At 45.3% G+C, this 27,913-nt stretch overlaps 2 protein-coding genes across 2 annotated transcripts in view; both read right to left on the reverse strand.

Annotated features, from left to right (window-relative positions):
* The window catches only part of ZNF800 (zinc finger protein 800), a 188,533-nt gene extending 162,589 nt beyond the window's left edge, over nucleotides 1-25,944 (reverse strand). Inside the window, exon 1 of the mRNA XM_079931468.1 lies at nucleotides 25,874-25,944. The gene's annotated coding sequence lies outside the window, so the exon portion shown is untranslated. The remainder of the gene's footprint in view (nucleotides 1-25,873) is intronic.
* On the reverse strand, nucleotides 21,894-27,268 carry GCC1 (GRIP and coiled-coil domain containing 1). The gene is made up of 2 exons (XM_079931467.1): nucleotides 25,874-27,268; nucleotides 21,894-24,697 (listed from the first exon to the last, which is right to left on the reverse strand). The coding sequence occupies exons 1-2, from the start codon at nucleotides 26,903-26,905 to the stop codon at nucleotides 23,402-23,404; spliced, it is 2,328 nt and encodes a 775-aa protein (XP_079787593.1). The 5' UTR covers nucleotides 26,906-27,268; the 3' UTR covers nucleotides 21,894-23,401.
* Nucleotides 27,269-27,913: the final 645 nt, after the last annotated feature.

A 27,913-nucleotide genomic window follows, 5' to 3' on the forward strand; every position in this document is an offset into this window, starting at 1 on the left:
TGTACGTATTGAATCAACAGGCAGAACCTGGTTCTGTGTGTCCAACAGCTAGAAGACCCAAGACCAAGAACGAACGAGGGGAGGTAGGATTAACCCTTCTCACTATCACTCCCAGTGACTCACTCACAGAATTTGTGCTTCCCGTTTCTTTAGCCTTAGGCTCTGATGCATTAGCAGTCCTGGTCCTGGGTGAGGATACTTCCACCAGGGAACACAGTAAGAGTTCTACTAATCTTGAGGCCCCAACCCCTACTTGGTCACTTTCATCTCCTCATTCCAGTAGACCAACAGGCAAATACATGACTTTATTTCTAATTACCATGATGAGCTAGCATTGATGCTACACATGGGGTCAGGAGGGAATATGTCTGAAACCCAGGGGGCTTGCTGTAGTATCTCTTGGTGCTTCCTTGCCCTTTGATAACAATGGATGGACAATTGAGCAACCAGTACCTGACCAAGTTAAGGCAACTAAGGATTCAGATCCCTCAAAGATGAAGGTCTAGGTCAGTCTACCAGCAAAGGAACTCAGACCAGCCAAGTGCTGGCCAAGGGAGAGAGGGATGTAGAGTGGTGGAGGGAAATGATGATGAATATCTATTACAGCCAAGGGACAGGTTGCAGCATCAGGGACTGTAGACCATGCTGCTAACTCTGCTACCTTAAATCTTTTCAGAAATTATGGCTGGCCATCAAGTTGTGAATTATTGAACGTGTCCCTCCTTTCTCAGGGAAGACATGGAAACATCTTCACGTCACAAAAATGAAGGCCACAGATCACAGTGTGAGAGCCAGATACAGTGGGAGGGTGGAGCTGATTTGAGAAATGCAGGAGGAGAACTGTATCAGCACCTCTCATGTGCCAGTCCAGATCTTCATGGTCTCACCATCCACAGGGCCTTTGGCCAGTTGTTCAAGACATAGCTGCAATTGTAGTGACCTCGTCCATATGGCCTCTGACCCACTTCAGGCAGAGAAAACCTAGTAGCACCTTGCTCCACACTATGGTTCACACTCCCATCCTTTGCCCTGAGGCATCCCTACTGACACCAAGGCACGGTACACACAGACCCACTCAGTGCCCCTCAGGGCCAGCTGCAGAATTCGCAGTACAAAATGAAAATGTGAAGTTGCTTGTTCAAAAACAGGAAAGAAGCTTTTTTCTTTCTTCCACAGTCTCTCTCTTGACCTGTCAAGGTATATTTTACCTGCTACTTCATGTTGCACTCCCTCAGGCAGAGAGGTACTCACCGGGTGAGTGCAGACCCTTTCAAGTATCCAGGGCACCGCCAATGACTCAGTGGCACAAAGCTGGGCACTGAGAACCCATCTCAGAGAGGCAGGGAAAAGAAGAGCCCACCATGAGCAGAAGCTCTAAGTCCCTCAGCGCAGGCTGCATTGTCCCTCAGACTTCACTTACAAAACACAAATTCAGAAATAAAATTATTAAGACTTTCCAGGCAGTGACTACAGAGCATTAAACCTCCAGAGTGGGCCCCCTTCTGAGCTCGGTTATGACTTCACTGGTCACGAGCCCAGGAAGCCGGCCCTGGTGCCCATGCGTGCCCAAATGGGAGTGTAAAAGAATTAACACAATTAACACCCTGTGGAGCAAACTGTTAACCAATGGGAGATGGGAGACAAGTAAATTCTTCTCCCTCCTTAATCCAGACATACTGTCCTGAAGAGTAGTTTCTCGGAAAACTGTCCTATAAGAAATCAGTCCCACTTGATTCCAAGTGCAGGCTGGCTCAGTTGGGCATTTTCATACTAGCTCTCTCTCCTTCCTGGACTTACTCTCCTTTTCTTCATCCTGCTTGGGTTGTATCCCGATTAAAGTAATAGCATATAAGCCTTTTCCACAGGCTCTGAATTTTGGGTAAACTAGGGTAAGACCATCAGTTAACTAAAAAAGCAAGGAAACAGGGAAGATACTTTAAAGAGTTTATTTTTATTTAAATGTTTTATTTTAGTTTATAATGCTATTTTAATTTAAAATGTTTAAGCATGCACTTGTTTGCCAATTTTCCAAAGGTTTTTTTGGTTTGTTTTTTAAAGATTGGGTTCACTTGGGAATTCCCTGGGGGTCCAGTAGTTAAGACTCCGTGCTTCCACGGCAGGGGGCACAAGTTTGATCCCTAGTTGGGGAACTAAGATTCCACGTGCCGCTTGGTGCAGCCAAAAACAACAGCAAAAAAGCAAAACAAAACAAAACAGGACAAAACATTCCCTGGTGGCACAGTGGTTACGAATCCGCCTGCCAATGCAGGGGACACGTGTTCGAGCCCTGGTTCAGGAAGATCCCACATGCCGCGAAGCAACTAAGCCCATGTGCCACAGCTACTGAGCCTGCGCTCTAGAGCCCGTGAGCCACAACTACTGAGCCTGCGCTCTAGAGCCTGCGAGCCACAACTACTGAAGCCCGCACGCCTAGAGCCTGTGCTCTACAGTAGTTGTGGCACACGGGCTTAGTTGCTCCACGGCATGTGGGATCTTCCAAGACCAGGGCTCAAACCCGTGACCCCTGCATTGGCAGGCAGACTCCCAACCACTGTGCCACCAGGGAAGCACTCTACTGTGTTTGTTAGGATTAGGTTTGACTTTATATAAACAAAAAATGTAAAACAACAATAGTTTGTGTAAATATAGTTAACATTACTGAACTGTACACTTAAAAATTGTTAAGATGGTGAATTTGTGTTATTTTTTTTACCAGAATTAAAAATAAATTTAAAAAATTTTAAATTTAAAATACAGTGGCTTAGAATTCCCTGGAGGTCTAGTGGTTAAGACTCAGTGCTTTCACTGCTGGGCCCGGGTTCAATCCCTGGTCAGAGAGCTAAGATCCCGCAAGCCACGAGGCGCAGCGAAAAAAAAAAAAAGAGTGGCTTGAGCAAATTAGAAATTTATTTTTCTTTCATCTAGAACAAATGCAGAAACAGAGAGCTCATGACCTGTATGGTCCTCCAGTAAGTGACCAAGGACTCAAGTGCCTTTTGCCTCACTCTCCACCATCCCTAGTGTGGGACCCCTGTCCTCATGGTCCTAGACAGCCACTGCATCTACATCCCAGGCAGCAGCATCGAGTAAAGGAAATGACATGGGTACTCCCTCCCTTAAAAGGAGCCTTCACAGAAATCCCACACAACACTTCCTTTTAACATCTCATTATCCAGTAGTCACATAGTTTTTCACAGCTGCAAGGGAGCTGGCAAATGTCTTTTAGCTTAAGGCACAATGTGCCCACTCAGATATTACTAAGGGAGAAGAAGAGAATAAATATTGGGAGACAATGAGCCAATTTTATCACACATTGTAATTGTAAAATCATACCTGCCATTACCCAACCCCCAAATGAAGAAATCACTTACGTAAACATTTCTAGACATTGCTGTAGTAAAAATGTACATGGAATCAGCTTTCTTTTGAGGAATAAGAATTCACATTTTTCATCAGACTTTTAAAGGGAAAGGGGGAAGAAAAATACCCTTTACCAAGGCCTACTATGTGCCAACCACAGTGCCTTTGCATCTGCCATCTCATTGATTGTCCACCATCAGGTGTGGTAGGAAATCTTACTTTCTGTAATAGTCAGGATGGGCTAGATTGGGTGCAGTTGAAGAGAAAACTCCTTGTCACTTGTTGGGAAGGGGACAGGGAAGTGAAGGAATCACACAAGAGTTCCTATAGGTCAAAGAAAGGGACATGACCACGCCTACCTTCTAGCAGGTAACTAAGTGCTCGGGAGAATTGGAAACATCAATGGCTGATGGTCCAGGGTTAGAAAGAAGCTTTTGAGGCCAGAAGCAGTGTCTCACTACCTTGGCATCTGGCATCTGGCCCACATCCTCACACACCTAAGGAGTCTGCTAACTGTTTAAGTTAAACTGTTTGCCAAAGGGGAAGTTTTAAAATTCGCCCAGATCTCCCACGTGAATCTCAATCATCTTTCTAGAACCACTCTTCTCCTGAAAGAAGTAGCTTCTGCAGCATTATTCCTAGAACTCATCAAGATTGTGAAAAAATAAGAACTTGCTGAAAATTAGGTTCTGCCCAACTTCTTCCACACTGCTGCCACCCAGGCAAAAAATTCCCCAAGGCAGCATGGACCCCAGGCCTCTAGTGGAAGAGACACTCATTTTGGCTTTCGTGCTGCAGGACAATTTGACGTGTCAAAATTCTGTTTTTAATTTGTCCATTCCCAAGGAAATCATGACAAATGTTATAATGGGAAATACATTTTTCCGACGATGAGGTTATATAGCAGACTAATCACTTTTGCTTTTATGAAGAATCAAGTGCTGGTATTGTTACTAGGGATTGTCAGCTAAATAATTCAAGCTGTGCTATTTACGTAAGTCCCTAACTACTGCTGGGATTCGTACAGTAAGATGGAGTTAATGATTTTTTCTGTCATATATCTTCTGTAATGTGATGACTTTTGCAAGCTTCCTCCTTCTAATTGCATAAAACAACTAAAGCACTGTGTTAAGGAAAAATGGGCAACTAAATAATGATGAGTCAAAACCCACCTAATTAAGATGTGAGTGCCAGAGCTGAGCCCAGAACTACTTAGGGGCGCACTTCTCATCATTGTTGGATGACTCAAAAACCAACTGTGCATTAATGTACCAAGGGAAATAGCCAGTATTATCCATCCAAGTATCTTCATCAGTACATCTCCCTGAGCCTCTGGTGTCAGGACTTTAACACTGTAAGCAATAGAGTGCTGAAATTAGACAATTTGACACCACTTTTTTTTTTTTTTTTTTGCAGTACGTGGGCCTCTCACTGTCATGAGAGGGTGTGACAGCGGGGCACGAACCCGCATCCCCTGCATCGGCAGGTGGACTCTCAACCACTGCGCCACCAGGGAAGCCCTGACACCACTTTTGAACATGAATCTTATTATGTGGATTCTCATTCCACCTCTAAACCCCTCAGTCCATTTCTGGATCCATAAAGATTTTAAATTTTGAAAAGAAATGGCCCTTGGGCCACTGCAGAATTTTGGTCTTTCTTATGATTTCATGGAGGTGTTTGCTGGCCTGTACTCTGACGCAAGGCAGTTTCTGCGAGCAGCCAGGGGGCGAAGAGAGGAGTGCCATGGCCTCCAGGCTAAGGACTCAGGACTCGGGTCACATGGGAGGCTCTAGGCTCATCAGCCTGCTGGATCGGATGAAGGGCAAGGCCAGGAGGGTGTCATCACAGAGAGCAAGGACAGAACCTAGCTGCACGGGGAGGATGGAGACAAGAAAAGCCGATTTTTCCATCTACTTAGGAGACTTCAAAGGACTCAGCCTGGCCTGAAGACAAAATAAGGTGACCAGGAAGAGTGGCCCCTAAGTCGAGGCTGAGAACCAGAAGGAGAGAGACTAAAGGAGCTGGAAGGAGCTATAAAATGTATTATACTTTCACCTGTAATTTCCTTAAATGTATATTTTGTGTCCCCTTGTATTGTATAAAAAGTTCGTGTAAACAAGCTTTGATAGTGTATTGATTGGGTAATTCCTACACTGCCACCAACCATAATTCTATGTGTGTGTGGGGGGGGGGGGTGTTTTACTTCCTCCCAAACTGCTCAATATCTATCTTTTTTATCTTAATTAAAAACTCTGCATGTGGGAATTCCCTGGCAGTCCAGTGGTTAGGACTCAGTGCTCTCACTACCGGACCCCAGGTTCAATCCCTGGTCAGGGAACTAAGATCCTGCAAGCCACTCAGTGTGGCCAAAATAATAATAATAATAAAAGTTTAAAAATAAGAAAAAATAAAAACTCTGCATGAAACCATCATTTTGAAAGAGCAGGGTCTGTGATTCTAGCTGAGGGAAGAGGCAAATCAATACAGGGCTTAGAACACACTGAGTCTCAGGTGTCCGTCCCTCCCCTGGAAACCCTGCATTGACCGCATGCAGCTGGAGCACAAGGATGCGCTCCCGACCAGAACACAGATTCAGGAGTCACGAGCGGTGGCAGTGACAGTGAGGAAACTGGATGGATACCCAAGAGAGTTTCAGAGTGATGCGAGAATATCAAATACAGAACCCGAGTGCACAGCAACATTTTCTAATGGGTGGAGGAAGAAGAGACAAGTCACACAGCTAAGAAGAGAGGAAGTCACAGGAGAAAGAAGAAACAGGTATAGCTCCCAAGGAGAGATGTTTCAGGAAGGGATGGCTCATGGTGTCAGAGTTCATAATGATCAAGCAGATCATGGATGTGGCTACACTTTCAGCTCCTGACTTTTAGCTCTGCCCTGGATGCAAAACTTACCTCGACCCCCTGAGATGATGTCTTCGTGGGCTGGTCCTTCCCTAAAGGCCACTGGGACATGGCCCAGGGCTACCACAGGCTCACTCATTGTCACTCATTGCCCTGGAAGGCCTCACTCAGCCTAAGACCAGAATGTGTACTTCTGCTCCAATGCTCTCATCTTCCTGTCCACTCAGCCAGGACTTTAAAAGTCTATCTTTTATACACAGGTAAATGGAACTCTTCCAGGCTGCACTGATGATACAGGTGATATCTGATAACTACCCTTCAAAGAGGGCATATTGGATGACACTATTCTTTTAAAATGGTCTGGCCAGGTCAGAACTGAGTGCTCTCGTGGAGGTGGAGACAATATACTTTTGGAGGATTTAATAAAGCTTTAACTTTAGAATCATTTTAGATTTACAGAAAAATTTTAAAGACAATGTAAAGTGTTCCTATATATTCCAAACCTAGTTTTCCCTCTGATGAACTTCTTACATTGGTATGTCACATTTCTCACAATTAATGAACCAATATTGATTTCTTATTATTAACTAAGGTCCATACTTTTTTTTTTCCTTAATTTTTACTTAATTTCCTTTTTCTGTCTCAGGATCCCATCTGAATACCTTATTACATTTAGTCATCATGTCTCCCCCCACTTCTCCTGATTAATTCTCCTGGGTGTGATAGTTGGGCTACTATCTTTTACAATGGCTCTGCTGTCTCAGACTTGACATCCATGCATATCCCACTATCTAGATCCCCAGAACCCACGAGCACGGGGAGGAAGTTCTTGGGGCAAACATGGGTCACTCAGGCTAACGCACGGAGCCTGAGCCAACCTGCACTGTCTACAGATGACCACAAAATAAGTAAAATAACTCTTACAGTGGTGTGAGGAGTGGTATCTTGTCCTGGAAGAAATAGTACCTCAGTTTGTACTATCTTGTACTTGTACGGCACAAGAGGAGGAACAGGGAACAGATCAAGAATAAAGTCACATGGCTGTGAAGGAAACATCAGAACATGAGGAACTGCTCTATCAGTGGAACAGACAGGAGGGTGAGTAGCTTGACGACCCAGAGCAAGGCCGCCACGGGGGCAGATGCAGACGCTGCTAGTTCACACCTCCCGTGGGGAGCAGGGACACAGGCAGCCTCGAGTGTTCTGCCCCAAGATTCTTCATTCTCCAGATAGATGGGTAAACTGTGTGGTGGGCCACAGGCTCACAGAGCCCCTCCCCTGTGCCATCAGGACCAGGGACCCCCCAAAGGATATTTGTTCCCCAGAATCAGAGGTGCCTGTCATGGGCGGACACCCTCAGGAGGGATGGGGCGTGAGTTCTATTCCGTGCTCTATTTCCATCAGCTTATTCACCATTTTATCTCTGTAGGGAGCAGAACTGCCATCTCTCTCCTTGTCTGGGGCCAGGTCAGCCTCACACGGTAAACAGCTTGCTGACTGCAGTGGTGGTGGGGGAAGAGGTGACCTAATATATGGGAAAGAAAAGGGTAAACCTCTCTGAGGCCTGGAGAAGGAACAGGCGGGAAGGGGGCAAAAAACTAATGGAAAGTACTTTTCCCATCTCTTCTTCATGGCCTCTAATTAGTCATCACCCATTTTTGCCTCCTTGACCTTCCTAGTATTTTTTTAGTAACTTTATTGAGATATAATTCACAGTTAAAGTGTACAATTCAATGGTTTTTAGGGGTTTTAGTATATTCACAAAGTTGTTCAACTATCACCACTAATTCCAGAACATTTTCATCACTCCCCAAATAAATCCTGTACCATTAGCAGTCACTCCCCATCCTTCCCTCCCCACTTCCCAGACCCTGGCAACCGCTAATCTGCTTTCTGTCTCTATGGAATTGCCTGTTCTGGATATTTCATATAAATAGAATCATACAATATGTGGCCTTTTGTGTCTGGCTTCTTTACTTAACATAATGTTTTTCAGGTTCTTCCATGTTGTAGAATGTATCAGTACTTCATTCCTTTTTATGGTTGAGTGATATTCCGTTGTACGGCTATGCCACATTTTGTTTATCCATTTATCAGTTGATGAACATTTGGGTTGTTTCCACTTTCTGGCTCTTATGAATAATGCTACTATGAACATTAGTGTACAAGTTTTTCTATAGAAGTATGTTTTCAATTCTCTTGGATATATACCTAGGAGTAAAATTACTGGGTCATATAGTAACTCTGTTTAACTTTTTGAGGAACTGCCAAACCAGGGCTATACCAATTCTTTCACAAGAACGAGAAATAAACCTCTCTGTTGTTTAAGCCAGTGTTCTTTGGGGTTTTGATGTATGTACAACTGAGCCTAATTATAACTGGTACCCTTGGCCATTAAGTCTTCAGTGTTTTGTAAATGGGTACATATGCTTTAATTGCCAGGGTGTGTCTTGACTGCCAATAAGACTGGGTGCAATCTGAGGATGAGGGTCATGTTCTTATCTTTCTGCATCTATCACAGAGTCCAGCATGGTGCCAGGCCCAAAACAGAATTGATTTAAATACTTCTGGATGTACACATGGGTGTAGGGGTTCACACTGTCTAAAGAACATACAGAAGACAGAATCAGTCTTCTCCTTCTATGAATGGTGAGAATTTCCTTTTTCCACCATCAGTCACTGAGCTGTACCTTCTAGTCTACGTTTTTAATTACAGGACACTGTAAGTTTTCTGCTGAAATTTATTTGGAGAGACACTAGGTGTTGCTAGTTTCCCATGAAAAAGAATCTTGCTAGGAATTATCCAGTAATACTGGAAGCCCTTATTATCAACAAGTTAGGAAGAATTTTGATTTTCCATTTTCACTTTTGCCAAAGTTCTTTCCAGATGAAATACTTACAAAGTATATAATGTGGTAGGAAGAATAATATCCCGCCCCCCCCCTGCCCCCGCAGATTTTCATGTCCTAATCTCTGGAACCTGTTAGGTTACATGGCAAAGGGGAATTAAAGTTGCTAATTGACTGAATTTAAGATAGGGAGATTATCCTGGATTATCCAGGTGGGCCTAACCCTAATCACAAGGGTCCTTAAGAGTGGAAGAGAGAGGCAGAAGAGAGTCAGAGGGAGATGTGACAATAGAGAAGGCGCAGAGAGATCTGACATTGCTGGCTTTGTGGATGGAGGAAGGGGACCGTGAGAAAAGCAACACAGGCAGCCTCTAAAAAAGGAAAAAAGGCAAGGAAACAGGTTCTCCTGTTGAGCCTCCAGAATGGAACACCTTGGATTTTAGCCCAGTGAGACCCCCTTTCAGACTTCTGACCTCCAGAACTGTAGGATGATTAATTTGTGTTGTTTTAAAGTCACCAAGTTTGGGGTAATTTGTTCTGGTAGCAATAGAAAGTCAATACATATCCTAATACTATTTTTCCCCACCTCATCTTTTTAAAAGTAGGAATCTTGGGACTTCCCTGGTGGCACAGTGGTTAAGAATCCACCTGCCAATGCAGGGGACACGGGTTCGAGCCCTGGTCCAAGAAGATCCCACATGCCGTGGATCAACTAAGCCTGTGCGCCACAACTACTGAGCCCACAAGCCACAACTACTGAGCCCGCGAGCCACAACTACGGAGCCTACATACCACAGTTACTGAAGCCCGCGCACCTAGAGCCCATGCTCCGCAAAAAGAGAAGCCCCTGCTCGCCACAACTAGAGAAAAGCCTGCACGCAGCAATGAAGACCCAACGCAGCCAAAAATTAAAATTTTTTTAAAAAGTAGGAATCTACTTCTTAGGAAGACAGTGGGATGTGGGAGCCAAAGTAGGAGTTAGGTAATAGTTGACCCACACAGAGTTATTTATCATTGTATTATGTTGTCTAGTATATGTGATGTCAGACATTAATAATAATTACATTTTACAGTACTTTACACTTTTCTAAGAACTTTCAATACATTGTCTGATTTGATCAGTAAACAAACAAAAAGTCCTCACAATAACTTTGAGAAGCTATGCAAATGCATTGCTTCCCTTTTTGACAGATTAAAAACAATGAGTCACGAAGAAGGTCCCAGAGAGAGGTAAGGACAGAATCAGCATTTTGTTTTCATCTCTTCCAGGGTGGTCCTTGGCCTTTAATATCTTACTCTTTCAAAGGACTAGGGTCCTGGGTGCTAGAAACCAAAAGCCCACTTTCCTAAGGACATCTGTATGTTTGCAGCCATTCTTCCACCATATCTAGCACTTAGGGAAAGAGTTCAAAGACATTAATTGAAAGTTTCTACCTTGGGCTTACAATGACGTGAAGCCTGGTAGGCAGGCAGGTCTAGGTATTTCAGACCTTATGTTGTACGACTTATGGTTCCCAGAGCATAAAGGGACTCTCGGACTGTAGGCTCCTCCTTCAACGGTTCACTCCTCACTGGCTCTCCCCTCCCACCCAGCCTCCACCATCCTCTGAAGCCTGGCAGCAGCCGTGCTGGCCAGGGGTTCGCCATTGACTGACACTATGAATCTCTGGCTTGAACTCATCCCTCTGGCCCGTCCTACTCTGGATGCCAGAAGTAGAAAATTCTACCCTGTTTGTGGCCCCTGAAAGCCCAAATCTCTACACAAGTCAGACATATTCTACAGTTCATCTCACCAGCCTTCCCAGTCTCCAATCTATGCCCCCACTTCCACCTTCCACCCTCCCTCCCTTCCTTCCTTCCTTTTTTCCTTCAGTAAGTATTAAGGGCACATCTACTCTGCATACTGCACAAGACACTTGGGATGAAGTAGTGAAGAGCAGGCCCACTCCCTAGCCTCTGGCCCTGCCACTTATTGGGAAATGCACACATACATTAAATAACAAACCCTAAAAAGGGGGAAACACAGGGCACCCGCACTCAGTTAACAAGGAGACTGGCTCCAGCTCCCTTCATAAGCTTGGATTTGGTTATTTTCAGTTTACTGATGCCATTCTAGAGGGGCATCATAGTGTAATGATTAAGAACCTAGGCTCCAAAGCCAGACTTCCTGGGCCCAAATCCTGCACCTGCTGCTTGCTAGCTATGGGCAAGTTATTTAACCTTTCTTTGCCTCAATTTCCTCAGATGTAACAAGGATGATGATAATAATACCTCATAAGGTATGATTAATTAAATTAATAGCACAGAGACACTCTTAAATCAGGTCTTTTGATACATGTAAATATAGTACCTGGCATATATTAGACCATATGAAATTGCTGTTGTTATAGGTTGGATATCAGCAACTCCATATGTTTTCATCTTAGCAAACGTTACATAAGTGTTGTCACTGTCTTTCCAGCAGAGTGGTGGGAGAGTGAGCAGATGAAGGGGCAAAGGAGTGGTTCTGGAAGCCACAGAAGATGGAAGAAAGGAGGCCTCTTCCCACTTTAATCAGTACAGCCATTAAAACAGGTCAAAATGAAGGCTGGGAGGACACATGGAGAATGAACAGATGCTGTAAGATTATCTCAAGCAAAAAGCAAACACAAAATTATAATGCATCATGTTATAATTTCAATAAAGGATAGAATTCCTATGGACAGATATTGGAAGGGAGCATCAAAATGAAAACAGCTGCTGAGTTACATAGCCGGGATATGCATGGATGTTTAAAAGCTTTTAAAAATCTTGTTGAAAAGTGATTTAAATTCGACAGGGCCGAACACTCTCTCCATGATAAAACTTATTTCTCCTTTGAATTCTTTGACACCTTCTCTGCTAGTTTTCCACTTCTTTTCTGGTTGTTCCTCATCTGTCTCTGTGTGCTCTTTTATTCTGCCTACCTTTTAAATGTTAAAGAAACATTTAACATTAATGAAATACTAAAGGGCTCCATCCTTGTGTTCTTGCTGTAGAAGAAATATATATGGGATAGGAGATGGTAGGGAAAAACTGAGTGGAAAGGGATTGGAATAGAGATATTGGTGCAAACTTGCAATTTTTTTTTTTTTTTGCAGTTTTTGTGTTTTTACATTTTCGGTCTATGATCCATTTTGAGTTATCTTTTTTAAATATTTATTTATTTGGTTGCATTGGGTCTTAGTTGCGGCAGGCGGGCTCCTGAGTTGCGGCATGCAAACTCTTAGTTGCAGCATGCATGTGGGATCTAGTTCCCTGACCAGGGATTGAACCTGGGCCCCCTGCATTGGGAGCGCAGAGTTATCCACTGCGCCACCAGGGCAGTCCCCAAATTTGGAATTTTTAAAGTGTGTATTTATGCATGAATAGCTACATGTGCACACATGTATGTATACATGTATATATAATACATAATATTTTCTAAGTCTGTCTGCTGTAAGGACCTAGAAGCAAAGACACCCCAGTAGCAATGAGCTCGCATAGCTCCCAGATATTGGTTTCTAATACCAGCCTCCACAAAAAAGAACCAGGCATCCCCAGAGAAATAGTTGATTCCAGGACTAGGGCACAGAAACCATAAGATGAGCCAAAAACATGTTTTCCAGCCAGAAAGTAAGGAAGTACTCCAAAAAATGATGGGAGCATGTCACAAGAACATGGGAGTTTGAAGGGGTCTTACCAATCTGGGGAAATTTGAGCCAAAACAATTAAGTAAAACAGTAAATAATAAACCATTGAAAAATAGGAATCCATCAGTCTAATAATAAATAGATAAATAAATGTTAAATAAGTGATGGAGAAGGCAGGGCTCTTGCTTAGAAAATGCCAAGGACCAAAAGATAAATGCGGCAGCAGTGCTGGAGTTGAAAAATCATTATTTTTCAACCATCATAGCAAAGATTGGATTATCATCAGTTGATGTTAAATTTAGGGGGAAAATTTTGAAAAGAAGCAGGATATCTGCATGGACTTAGAGTATCTCCCCATAGATTATTTATTAGTAGCAAAATAAAATATTAACTATACAGTTAAGAAATCAGACACCTTGTCTGAGTATCAAAATTAACATCACCAATGAGGAGCAAATGATAATTTGCCTCTGGGAGTGATACCCTGAGAAAAGCATGTAAAACAAAGAATGTTGCTCACCATCCAGTTGTACAAGGATTAAGTCATTAGCCACTGCAGTCGCTGACCAACAGTGTACCCTGGGAGGAATTCAGGATGAAAACCAGGATGAGGTGCTCTGTGCTTCGGGAAAATAGGCCCCTTAGATAGATGTTTATCTCAGGAAGAACCTTAATGAACCCAGATTCTTGGATCTTCCCATGCATGGTAAAGCATTAAAATCATTAACTGATGTATCTTTTCCTTGTGACTAGCAGTAACCTTTCACCAAGGTGTACGCTTGATTGCATGTACTCTCTAGCCAAAAATCATAAATATACTGGCTCCTCCCCTACCCCTTTAGAGAAGTCACCTCAGAGCTACTGTGAGACTGTCTCCCAGGCTACAGTCCTCAGTAAGACCCTGAATAAAATTTAAACTCAGAGCTCTTACGTTGTACAATTTTCTTTCATTCAACAATCACATCACGGATCCAATATCCTGGCAGGGAATGCATAACCTTAGTCTAATTGTGAAGAAATGTCAAACTCAAAATGAGGACTCTTCTATTTTATAAAGTGGGGGAGGGCTCTATTCTCTTAAAATGTCACTGTCATACAGGACAGTAAAAGGTAAGGAACTATTCCAAATTAAAGGACATTAGAGACATGACAACTAAAGGCAATATGTGATCCTAGAGAGGATCCTATACTAGAGTGGGGGAAATCCTATAAAGGATATTATTGCGTTAGTTGACAAATTGGAATGCTGATGATGGATTTGATTATAGAATTGTATGGACGTTAAAATTTACTGAAGATTGTTACTATATTGTAGTTATGTAAGAGAACATCTTAGGAAATAGTCACTGGTAAAAGGTAAAGGGCCATGATGCATGCAATTTACCCTCAGATGGTCCAGAAAAAATATATATGCATACATAGAGAGAGCAATGGATAAAGCTAGTGGAACACAAGGTGAACAATAGACGAGTCTGGGTAAAGGGTATGATTGTTCTCTGTACTGTTCCAGAAACTTTTCAGTAAATATGAGGTTATTTCGAAAAAGATCTTTTTAAAGGGGGTGGGTGCCACCCCTGGCCCACTTCTCTCCAAAGTCTACACATCCCCCGAGTAATCGCACGCACACTAGTGCCTGCGTCACGCCGCAGACTCCCAAATCTTCATTTCTACTCCACACTGTGCTCCTGAGGTCCCAAACTCTATGACAGTCGAGGGGGCCTCTAACTAACGAGTGGGAGCAGTTAACATAATTTGAGATGACTTGGATAATGGAAAGTTTGAGAGCTCTGCATTTTAATTCTTAAATTATGCACCTACTATGATAACCCGTGAATACAGAAGTGTTTTCCTTTTCTGAATAACCTCTGACTTAGAAGTTTTTATTTGCATGGCTATATTTACATTAACATTGATATTTTCTTCTACTCTTCTCCCTGAAGTCATCTTCTTTCTTCTCTAAGCTGAGCACTGTGTGCCTCCCAGCTGCTCAGGTTGGAAGCTGGAAGTCAAACCCCCTTTGCCAGGATCTGGGCAACAGGAAGACACAGCAGCTGCTGGCTCTGGAGCCACGTTTCTGTTACAGCCAGGCCAGAAAAACAGAAACTTTGCATGCCACCCACTCAGTCCGTTCCTAGCTCCAATCTCAGATGGAGCCTCAAGTACCTCTGGAATCCTACTTGCAAAAGAAACTGACAAACATCGTTTTTAGCTTTTTCATCTCTGCAGTTCAGGAAGATTGAATCAAAAGGGGATTAGAAGGACACTGAATGAGCTAATCTCCTATATCTACCACGTGCCCCCATGCCCACTCTCACCACCACTGTCTGTCCATGTGGATAATGCCAGTTGTCTTAGTCTTGCAAAGCTCAATTGAAGTGTCACCTTCACTTTAGTTCTTTGATTCTTTGCAGACTGAGTTCAATGTCCTGTCTTCCCCTTCTACCCCTCCATTACAGCACTTGCCACACCGAATTATAATCATTCAACTCTGAACCTATATCCTGTGCTGAACATTGAGTATATTTTGAATGCCCAGCAAAGTGCCTGGGATAGAGTAAAAGTTCACTATGTGTGTGCTGAACTGATGAATAAAGTGATATGACCTCCACGTTGCAGACTTCACCTACAAGTGGGTTAAAATTTAGGTCCATAAACACTAGCACCCATGGGTGGGAGTTACTGGGTAAGTTACCCTTAGTCAGCTGAACCAATAGCATCATCCTCCTGGATCTCTCCCTTTTCCCTTCTTGCATCTCTTTAAGAGGCCCAGAGCAGGAGCCGGAGAAGAGAGGGAAGACTCAGCCTCAGACACCAGTAGAGCTGCTGCCTGCAGTTCTCACTGCCCCCTGTCCTCAGCGTCGGCCGCTGCTGTGCTCACCCAGACCCACACTGCATGAACCCACCGTGCACCCGATGCCCCACTCTGCCTGCCACCCAGCCGCTACCCATCAGCCACTACTCTGGACGAGAGCCTCTACTTCACTCTTAAGCCACAACCTGTGATAGAGCCAATTTGTCCTGTGTGGGTCTTGGTTTCCTCTTCTCTTAAGGGAGCAGCATACCAAGCAAGCTACAATATCCCTTACGGAATGAACATTCTGTGATTCCATAAATGCTCTGATGGACTTGCACACTCCAGGCCTTTGGTCCATGCTTTCATCCTGTGTGGGATGCACTTCCCCACCTAAGCCACCAAAGAAGGGCAGATCATCACTCATGGCCAGGCTCATATCCTGAAGCCTTCCCTCATCACTCTGGATCACTCCCTGACTCTTCACCATCATCATCCATTGACCAACCCACTCTTGGTGTACAGAGTCCTCCTGCTATTGCAGTTTGGATAAACATGCTATATGAACCCCAACAGACTCTAAGCAACTTCAAGGCAGGAATCATTTTTATTGGAGGAGCAACAGGTCTGAAATGGAGAGAGGAGACAGAGGTGGTTAGTGAACCCATGCTAGGTGCTGGATCAGCCTCTGATCCAGCTTCTTGGCCAAGTCTGCCATCATAACTTGGGAAAGATCCCAAGAGTCACCTCTGTGGTTTGTACAGCATCCAGATACAGCCTGAATCATCTGATGGCTGAATGACCAGGGATTGCTAATGTGAACGATTTTGGCCCCAGGTGTCTCCAAATCATGGTTCACAAATTGTCGAAAATTCTGTTTCCTTCTGTACCCATGGGGCTGGCTGACTCACTGACCATGAGCCATGCACAAGTGCTGACCAAGGTGCTGAAGAGGCTCCCGGAAAGCTCCCTGGGAAGATGCTAAAGAGAAAGAAAGATAGTGCCACTCTCGACTCTTACCTCCTTCCAGACAAGCATTATCTTGGTTACTCCCTCTCCAGAAGTTAGGTGCCGGTCTGAAGGACCAAGTGTCAACTCACAGAAAGAAATCAACTTTTTTTGCTCCTGACTAAACCTAGGCAGCAGAGAAAGTTTCATTTACAAGAACTTTGCCACAACCATAAAAGGATATGACGATAGAAGAAAAGGAAGTCCCTAATCCCCTTGAGAGATAAGGGAATGGCGATGCCTGTTCTACATACCCCTCAAGTACAGGGGTCTCTTAAATACAGGGACACGCTGCCAGAAGCTTCCTGCAGGGGTCCTCATCAGGAGCAAGACCTCAGGCCCAAAGTTTGGCTCAGCACCTGAGCCTCAGAGCACTCGCCACATCCTATATCCTCCTTTTCTCAGCCATCTTCCTCATAGCTCTGAAGAGAACTCCCCAAATCCTCTAACAACCAAAGGAAGCTAATTTACCTAAACTCAATTCTAGTCATATTCCCAGAGACCAAGAGAAACAGCACAGCCATTAAAATGGCCGAAGAGACAACTAGCAGGTAAACAGCACCGTGGGAGAAAGCAACACTAGCAAAAAATTAAATCTCTCACTCTGAATGTACAAGATTGGTATTTTCAGTCTCTTGTTCATTCATTCAGCTGTTTATTGAACATTTAGTATGTGCCAAATTATGAAAAGTCCTGAGAGTGCAAAAACGAATGAGGCCTGGGACATGACCATGAGAGGTTTATAGAGTAGTCAAAGAGACAAGAAGTAAATTTAAAATGAAAGTACAAGAAATGACTGTGCCCAAGGTTGTATGAACAAAGTGCTAAAGGACCTCAGGGAAGTACCTGAGCGTCCCTGGGTATCGGAAAAATCAGCATGGATGGAGTGATGTTTCAGCTGAGTCTGAAAGGATAGGACCATACTGCACGTGGCTAGGATAGGGTTGGGGGGTGGATTTTGAAGGTGGAGGAAACAGTGTGCCTAAGGATCCCAGGTTTGGGAAATGTAATCCAACCAGGTGATACAATGTAAGTGTTCAAAACCAACACAAACAAGCTTGGCTTCCAGACTCCTTCAAAGCTCCTCTCAGCTGGCTAAGGCTCCAAGTTGGGCAGATATCCCAGTGGACTATACAGGATGCCAGAGCAAAGATATCCACCCAAAGGGGCAGGAAATTCCCCAGGCTGAGGCTTCATTTTTAAAACCTGATAGCTGTTGAACTAAAGGAAAGACAATGGACCCTACTCTAAATATTAACCCCCAAAATATTTTGACTGTATGGACAGCACAGTCTCAGCTAATAAAAAATTTGCATGTGATTTGCATTAAAAAACTCATGTTCAAGTAAAGTGGTATCAGCCTTTAGATTCATTCTCTCAAATAAGAAAGACAGTGTGGTCCCTCAGCGGCAGCCCATACGGATGGACAAATTTACACTGAACCAGAGATGGTCTCCTTGCTGAAGTCAACGGACAGGGTTTACCCATGAGGGTCACTAGCTTGCAGGTGACCTTCACTTTTCTGGGTTCCCTGACCTGTGGGTTTGTCAGAAGCTTTGATATTTAGGTTATTCACAGATCCGGGTCCCAGGAAAAAACAGGCTGTTACTACTCAAACTCACATAAAACCGAGCGGTAACGAGTCCATTTCAGAACTTTCAGTGTGAAAGAGCTCTGCTGTTTTTCTGCTGTTACGAAGAAATGAGGCTTCAGAGAAATTATAAGGCAGTTTGTTGCCACTGAAGAGAGGACCACCTGGACAAGGACTCCTTCCTCCCCAGCCCAGGCCAGAAACACAGCCGCCTGAACTCCTGGGCAAGCACCGCGTCCTCAGGATTCCACTTTGCCCTCTGGTGGCATAGACGGCAGAAAGAGCTGGGCCGCTCAGTTCAGATAAATGGGTTTGAATCCAGGTACTACCATCCCTGGCTCTGGGCCTTGGGCAATTCATCCTGCCAAGCCTCCATTTCCTCATTTGCAAAATAGATATGCTTCACAAGACTGCTGTGAGGATTAAGTAAAATAACGCAGTCAGCTTCAGAGCAAGCACTTGATAAAAGACAGTCATTTTTCCTTTTGTTTATGGAAACATTTGTGGCTAAGAAATCAAGAAAAGCTCAGTCTAACTTCCAATTCTGCCAATTCTTGGGGAAAAAAACTAATGTGGTTTAGCACCTACTTTGTTTCAGATACTGTGCTGGTTCTTTCTGTATTTAATTTCTTTATAACCTGAGAATATAACCCTGAAATAGCTATCATTATTCCCATTATAAGAAAATTAAATTCAGAGAGATTAAGTAATTAATCAAGGTTATACAGTTGTCAGGAGATTGGACTGAGATTTTAGCCCAAAATGTCTGAATCTAGTTCCTTGCTCCAAAAACCATCAATCCCAGTAAGCCAGGCTGCCTGGGAGAGGCAGAGGAAGAGAGTGGAGGGGAGAGAGTAGAGGTGGTTGAAGGTTGGGTAAGGTGACCAATTCATTACAGTTCTATTTCCAATTCCCAAAGCTGTTTCCCCAGCTTTACTGGAGGTTATTATTGGAACACAGTATAGTAAGAGCTGATATCCTCCTCTCACTTAGTTAAAATGATCCCAGTTCTAAATAATCCTAAAATTTATATGGAACCACAAAAGACCAGAATTGCCAAAGCAATCCTGAGGAAAAAGAACAAAGCTGGAAGCATAACCCTCCCAGACTTCAGACAATACTATAAAGCTGCGGTAATCAAAACAGAGAGGTACTGGCACAAAAACAGACATATGGATCAGTGGAACATGATAGAGAGCCCAGAAACCCACGCACCTACAGTCAATTAATCTTTGACAAAGGAGGCAAGAATATACAATGGAGAAAAGACAGTCTCTTCAGCAAGTGGTGCTGGGAAAGCTGGACAGCCACATGTAAATCAATGAAGTTAGAACATACCCTCTCACCAAACACAAAAGTAAAAAGTGGCTTAAAGACTTAAATATAAGACATGACACCACAAAACTCCTAGAAGAGAACATAGGCAAAACATTCTCTGGCATAAATCGCAGCAATGTTTTCTTAGGTCAGTATCCCAAGACAACAGAAATAAAAACAAAAATAAACAAATGGGTCCTAATCAAACTTATAAGCTTTTTCACAGCAAAGGAAACCATATAAGAAACAAAAAGACAACCTATGGACTGGGAGAAAATATTTGCAAATGATGCAACAAACGGCTTAATTTCCAAAATATACAGACAGCTCATATAACGCAATAACAAAAAACAAACAACCCAATCAAAAAATGGTCAGAAGACCTGAATAGACATTTCCCCAAAAAAGACATACAGATGGCCAATAGGTACATGAAAAGATATTCAACATTGCTAATTATTTAGAAAAATGCAAACAAAAACTACAGTGAGGTATCACCTCACACCAGTCAGAATGGCCATCATCAAAAAGTCTACAAATAATAAAGGCTGGAGAGGGTGTGGAGAAAAGGGAACCCTCATACACTGTTGGTGGGAATGTAAATTGGTGTAGCCACTATGAAGAACAGTATGGAGGTTCCTCAAAAAACTAAAAATAGAGTTGCCATATGATCCAGCAATCCCACGCCTGGGCATATATCTACAGAAAACTGTAATTTGAAAAGATACATGTACCCCAATGTTCACTGCAGCACTATTTATGATAGCCAAGACATGGAAACAACCTAAATGTCCACTGACAGATGAATGGATAAAGAAGATGTGGTATATACATACATACATATATATATATATATATATATATATATACACATACATACATAGAATGGACTACTACTCAGCCATAAAAAAGAATGAAATAATGCCATTTGTAGCAACATGCATGGACCTAGAGATTATCATACTAAGTGAAGTCAGAGAAAAACAAATATGGTATCACTTATATGTAAAATCTAAAAAATGATACAAATGAACTTATTTACAAAACAGAAACAGACTCACAGACACAGAAAACAAACTTATGATTACCAAAGGGGAAGGGGGTGAGGGATAAATTAGCAGTTTGGGATTAGCAGATACAAACTACTATATATAAAATAAACAACAAGGTCCTGCTCTATAGCACAGGGAACTATATTCAAGATATTCAGTATCTTGTAATAAACTATAAATTTTTTTCTTTGTGTCTCATCTAAATTCTTTCTCTCTCTCTCTCCCTTTCCTTTCTTAGAGTATCTAGAACAGAAATACCAGTCAAATAACTGGAAAACTTATCCGGGGGAAAGGGGAGGGAAGACAAGGAACTTGTGTCCTTAAGGGTAGGAAGGGACCAAGTCTTTTCCTTTCAGTTGGGCGCATTCGCACAGCCTTATGTATATCAATACTTAAAATTATTAATCTGAAACTGTCCTGCTTCTTTGCTCGTTTAATATCTCCTCAAAAGTCAAAAGCACAGAATTATTAGTCCTAGGAAAGCAGCTGTGACTATGGATCTTTCTATTCTGTCCAAAACCACCTAGGAATAACAACAATCATAGTATAGCCTACATTTAAGGGGATCAGGTAAGAAAATTAAGAGATGATAACACCACCACCACCACCACCACCACCACCACGATCATCATCATCATCATCATTTAGTTTAGCTTGATATCCTGAGAAATTTTCCAGGATACCATGAATCCTGGTTTGAAGTATAATAAAGCATTCATAAGCAGATTACTTCTAAAGTTTAAAGCAGGGCTTCCCTGGTGGCACAGTGGTTAAGAACCTGCCTGCCAATGCAGGGCACATGGGTTCGAGCCCTGGTCCAGGAAGATCCCACATGCCACAGAGCAACTAAGTCCGTGTGTCACAACTACTGAAGCCCACGCGCCTAGAGCCCGTACTCCGCAACGAGAAGCCACCGCAATGAGAAGCCCGCGCACCACAACAAAGAGTAGCTCCCGCTCGCCGCAACTAAAGAAAGCCCGTGCAAAGCAACGAAGACCCAACGCAGCCAAAAATAAATTAATTTCAAAAAATAAATAAATAAAATCGAGTTTAAAGCAGTAATGATGGAAGTTTCAATCTCACCCACTAAACCCATGAGAAGGCTTTTTCCAGTGTAGTTGCCTATACACAAACACTCATACACAATTCCAGGCTAAGAAATTTGGGCTGTAATTGAGGCAGTTAAAGCATTGAGGTATTCCTCCCTAGATTCAAGCTCATGGATTAATATGATGAAATATTTCTTACATCCTTTTCACTTCCCATTTACATTCACACTCCATTTATGTCTCTCTCTCTCTCTCTGTGTGTGTGTGTGTGTGTGTGTGTGTGTGTGTGTGTGTGTGTGTGTGTGTGTGTGTGTGTGTGTGTGTGTATACCATTAAGGAAGCACACAGGTCAAGTTGGTCAGGTTTAATGATTCCGTGGTTATTGTTATTATCATTTGAACACATCACTTCTGTTCCGCTAAGTCTGCTTACTGTAAACAGTCCAGGTCACCCAGCCTCCCAATCAGAACATTTAATCACAGTCTCTGCACCCCCAAACCCTCACAAAACAGACTACTATGATGAAATAACAGAAAGATACACATCAGCCCAGTCAGTGGCAAAGCACTGGTCTTTAGGATCCAAAGATCTTTACAACCAGCGAGAGCAGATGGGGGAAAGCAAAGAATAGGGAAGTGATACTGTTTGAACCCAACTTTTCTGAGCTCCTCATTTAGTAGTAACATGTGTGGGAAGACAACGCTTTCGGACTGAAACTCTATGACCTCCCTAAGTGAGCGGGCAAAGTACTCTGGTGACAGTAATGCATGAACACCCTGGCTGCAGGGACGTGGAGATTTAGCCAGAATGCTATCCACGGAGCAGCAAGTACCCCAGCCCGGCCTCAGCTGAATTCCCACCATTTTCCTGTGAGGGTCATAGCATCCTTCTGGAATCCTCTGCAGCAGATCTTCTTCCTCTTCCCTGCCCCTACAAAGGCAGAAACAGCTTGGGGGGGGAAGGGTGTAAATCTCTGAGCTAACTCCTTATCTCCAGGCAGGATCAGAGCTTCCTGATCAGACCCCTCTCTGTAAGAAGGTAGAATTTTTTTCTTAATGAAAGTTCAACATTGAGGGAAAGCTAGCAAAGTCATTCACTCACAATCTCAGGCCAACCCTGGGCAGACAGGTTAAGGCAGGGACAAATGTGAGAGGCCTAGAACCCTATCCAGGCCAAAAGCAGGTCACTCAGGAAACCCCTAAGATCCAACTGGTGCTCAGAGTTCTCTCTAGGATGGTCACAAGTGGTGTGTTTTGTCCAGATTGATTAGGTCATACCTAGCCCTAAGTATTCCAAGCTTCCCAGTTCCAAGATGAACTTCCCAAGTTCACTATTCCTTGGCCGTTTGGAGTAGGGGACAATCTGTCACTATTTCAAACTTCCTGGTCCCTCTCCAGCCTGAATTTCTGTCCCCAGAGAATTGGGGCAGCAGTTGACCAGATTCAAGATTTTGATGAGATGGAGTAAATAGCTGGTCCTTGTGCATGTTTAGAAATTAACTGAACTCCCTTTGGAGTCATATGTACTCCTAGCCCTGCACTAGGAGTATGATATTAAAACCAAAAACACCTTATTTTAAAAGACTCTCACTTCCCCAACTTTTGCACCTCTGAGTCCTAACCTCTCCCCCCGCTTCCCCTCACACACACCACCAGAAGATGCTGTCCCAACACTTTTAGTACCTCTAGGGCCCAAGGATAAAATGGCATTAATGGCATTTGGCAGAAAATCCCAACCCACACTGAGGATTCCTCCCATGTCAACACAGTGAAGAAATAAATGATAATGTAAGAGAAGAGGCAGGAGAAACCAGAGCCTGCCCCTTCTCACAGAAGAGGCACAGAAAATTGAGGAGTTAGTGAAAATGGCATCATCTCTTGCCAGAAGGCCACCAACTACCACCGGCTGGGAGCCGCATGATCACTTGTTTCTCCTCCGGACTGAAGTGCAAGATGGTGAGGATGGCGGTGAGCGTCTGCTGGCGGCCCACGGTGTCCGGCAAGGTCAGGAAGCGGTAGATGATGTTCTTGAGGTACTCCAGGTTGGCTCCCTCCCGACTCTGGTCCCTGATGTTCTTTGCAATGTGGCTCTGCAGGGCTCCCACCTCCTCCCGATGCCGCTCCCCCTCCTCCAGCAGCCGATCCTGCAGCTGATGCACCTCCCCCTCCAGCCTGTGCTTCTGCTTCCTCAGTGACGTGATCTCCACCTCCTTGCGGGCCAACTGCTCGGCGTAAAGGAAGAAAGTGGGCTCATTGGCCGCAGCTAGCTGCAGGGCTTGGGTCAGGCTGTCCGGAGCAGATGTGTCCGCTGGATCCCCGGGGCCCACACTGCCCACAGGGCTTCTGCGTCCCGGCAGCCCAGAGGACAAGGCCACAGAACGCAGCTGCTCCAGCTCCAGGTCCTTCTCGGCCAGCACGGCCAGGGCCCGGTCCCGCTGCTTGTGCAGCTCCTCCTCCAGTTTCAGCGTGCGGTCCCTGAAGTCCAGCTGGCTCCGCTCCAGTTCCTGCCGGTGGATGTGCTGCAGCCGGGCCAGCTCCTGCTTCCAGCCCTCAGCCTCCTGCTGGTGCTGGCAGTCGAGCTCCTCGCAGGACAGCCGCAGCGAGATGTACTTCTCCTTCAGCTCCGCCAGCTGCTCCCGGGCTTCCTCCAGCTCCTTGCCCAGGTTCCCGTCTTTGACGTTCTTGCTCTTGAGGACGACCTGGGCCCGCATCTTGTACCTCTCAAACTCCTCCTTCAGCTGTTTCAGCTCCTGCTGGTAGTAGAGTGCACTGGCCTTCTCCCCGTCGGCAGCCTCTGAGCTGGGCATTATCTCCAGGTTGCAGAGCTTCTCCACATCCAAGGTCACCTGGCTCTTCCTGGCCGCAACCTGAAGCAGCCTCTTCAGCCTCTCCATCTTGTCCTTCAGGACATTGACATCCAGACTGGACTCCTCTCCATGGCTGTCCAGAGGGGACCGGCTAGAGGCCGCTAGTGCCAGTGTCTTGTTCTCCAGGTCCAGCTGAAGAATGCGCTCCTTCAGCTTCTGGATGGCCAGCTGGTCCTTCTGCTTGGCTTTCTCATAGGTGCCCAGCAGTTCCGACACCTCAGATATTTGATTCTCCAGGGCCGCCACCCTCTGCTCTTCCAACTGCGATTGCTGTCGTAGCTGATCTTCGGCGACGGCTGTCTGGAAAACAAGGGAACAGGTGGAGATGCATCCAGAAAAGCCACAAGGCCCGATGGCAAATTTTGAGAAAGCAAGAGAGGGGAGCAACAGGGTTACGGGACGGAGGTGGTCTGGCAAAAACGGGAACTGGGAATTTTTCTGTTCGTTTGGGAGCTAACCCAAGCTCCTGTAACCTGCTCCCAGCCACACATTACACCAAACAACATTAAGAACCTCTGTAGATCTGCTGTTGTTCGGCTTTAGCGTTTCTGCGCTCTGTTCTCATACGCCAACCTCACATGTGAAGTGTGCTCTTAACCATATGACATTCTTTTCCACTTCCAATATTCCTGGAAGTTCAAAATTGACTTGGATCTCTCCCCACACTGAAAGGTGGCGCTGTAAAATAGCATACCTTTCCACACAAGGCAAATGTTGACTGCAAGCAATACAACAGGTTATTTCTTCTGAGAAAATTCCCTTTGCCCCTTTCAGCCACACTACCTATAGGAATACACTGTTACCTATATATAGGCATATTCCTACAAGCATACACTCCACCTTTCACTGCACAGCCGCCACTACACTGCTTCACAGAGCACAGCTGGGAAGATGCCAATGCCCAGATGCTCAGAGCTGTCTGGCTCCAACCCGGCCTACACTCAGAAACTCCACATCCTATTGGAAGCACACTCTGTGGATACTGTCAACACCACACAGAAAAGGATTTCCCAGGACTCACAAATGAAACTTTTTGAATAGCATCAAAAATCGACAGTGCAGGGCTTCCCTGGTGGCACAGTGGTTAAGAACCTGCCTGCCAATGCAGGGGACACGGGTTCGAGCCCTGGTCCGGGAAGATCCCACATGCCGCGGAGCAACTAAGCCTGTGAGCCACAACTACTGAAGCCCGAGCACCTAGAGCCCATGCTCCACAACAAGAGAAGCCACCGCAATGAGAAGCCTGCGCACCGCAACGAAGAGTAGCCCCCACTGGCCGCAACTAGAGAAAGCCCGCGCACAGCAACAAAGACCCAATGCAACCAAAAATAAAGAATAAATAAATAAATAAATAATTTAAAAATAAAATTGACAGTGCAGCCACTTAGTTCTAACTATCAAAAGAGAAAAAAAAGCCCTAATATTTCCCCATTTCAGGTTAAATGACTAATGTTTGAAGGAGATGAAGATAATTACCTTCCTCATTTCCTGCTGCAGCTGAGCCTGGAAATGGCTTTTAAGGCAGGCGGCCTCTTCCTGAAGCTCCTGCAGCCGGGGGTCAGGCCGATTCTTCTCATCTCGAAGAGCCTGCAGCTCACCTTTCAGCTCCTCTACCTCACGGGTCAGCTGCTTGGTTTGCAGTTCAAACCCTTCCATCTGACCTGCTGCATAGGCCCGCCCAGCCAGAGCTTCTCGGGTCTCTTCCAATCGAAGCTCCAAGTCCTGGCGCTGGGTCCTCTCCTCCTGCAGCAGCTTCTGGAGCTCACGCAGCATCAAGGCATGGTCACTCTGCTCTTGGGCCCGATCGTGCTGCTGCGTGATAAGTCGGGCTTTGGTTTCTGCTATCTGCTCCTGCAGCCCCTTCAATTCTCCCTCCAGCCGGCCCCTCTCCTCCTCTGCTTTTTTACTGGCATTATCTAAGTCCTGTTTCATCTTCTTTTTGTCAGCCAGGTAAGAAGCTTCCATGCGGGACTTCTCCTGGGTGACTGTAGCCAAAGAGCTGGTCAAAGTCGCCAACTGAGTCTTCAGCTGGTGCAGTCGTTTGTCCACCTCCCCACTCCCAGACAGTCCATCCCCACTACTACTGCTAACGCCGCTCTCCGATCCACTGGCCTCTTCGGACTTTAGAGGTGGTGGTCCACGGGCCAGTCTGTCATCTTCTACCCCAAACTCACCCTTGGTGCTGGTGAGACTGGCCGCAGTCTCTAAGCTGGTGGCGGTCCCGGTGCTATCCTCGCTGTGAGTGGAGCATAGGTCATCCACAGAGTCAGGAAAGGTGAGGCCTTGAGGCTGGACACCTGCAAGGCCCACATCCGCCTCGTGGGATACCGACAGCACCTTAATGCTGGCCTCCAGCGCCTCTTTCTCTTTCAGCAGACTTTTATAGGCGCGGACTACATCCTTGAGACGTGCCTGGTACTGGAGGAGCTGCTTCTTCTGGGTCTCAATGGTCTCCAGCAGGTCCTTCTTGCTTGGGCCGCCCCCGAAATTCATCCCAAACTTCTCCATGAGGGTTCAGAACGGGTTGTTCCACGTCAGTGTTCGGACAGCCTGGGAGAGGGTCACGAAGACGCTGGCGGGGAGAGAGTTGTCCCTAAGGCCGCACACCCGCTCCTCACAGCTATTCGTGACCGGATGCAGGGCAGCGGGGCAGCCTGACAGAAGCGCCCGCCAGGTCCCAGGCAGCAGGGCAGGGGCGGGTCCTATGGCGGAGCGACGCTGGCACGAGAGGAGCACACTGCCAGGGCTCGCCCGCACTGTCCCAAAAGCCGCTCCGCGCTCCCAGCTCGCCCGGGCCACAGCAGCACCGGCCGGCCCCCCGGCCAAAGCTTCAAGCTGAGCGTAGCCCCATTCCGACTTCCTAACTCTAGCGGTTAGACAACCGCGCTTCCGGGGCCACTGGAAGTGACGACAGCACGACGCCTCAGGCCCCGCCCCCCGTGGGCGCGAGGTGGGCGGAGCTACTTCAGTCGAAGGGTGAGAAGCAGCCTGTTGCGAGCCCCGCTGGTCCACGAGTCGGTCTCTCTCCACCAGAGCAGAGCAAGCAAAGTCGAGTACACGGAAGTAATGCTGGTTTGGTGAGGGCGCCTGATCTTGCCCTAGCGCTACGATCAGCGAGGGACGGGGGTGACGTCGCACTGTGTCCTTACCAAAGACCCAGGTGAGCGACACGACCCCACTGTTTGGGGGCTCAGTGCATTTGTGTCCCTAAAGAGCAACAATTAAGACTCCCTTTCGGACCACGAAAATGACAACCCTTTCTAGGACAGTATTTGGCACCTAGTAGGTGTACAGTATAATTATTAGCATCCTTCCTGAGTTCTGCTGAGTTCATTAAACAAATATATATAGATGACTATATATAGCCATGATGTCCATCCTAAGTGCCAACTATATTTCAGAAGCTTCACAAGAGTTTTGCTATTTAGTCTTTACAGTAATTCTGCTGAGTGGGTATTATTAGCACTATTTTACAGATAGGGAAACATGAGGCACAGAGAAGCTAAGTAACACGCC

Source organism: Stenella coeruleoalba (genome assembly GCF_951394435.1).
Source record: "Stenella coeruleoalba genome assembly, chromosome: 9".
Lineage (NCBI taxonomy): Eukaryota > Metazoa > Chordata > Mammalia > Artiodactyla > Delphinidae > Stenella > Stenella coeruleoalba.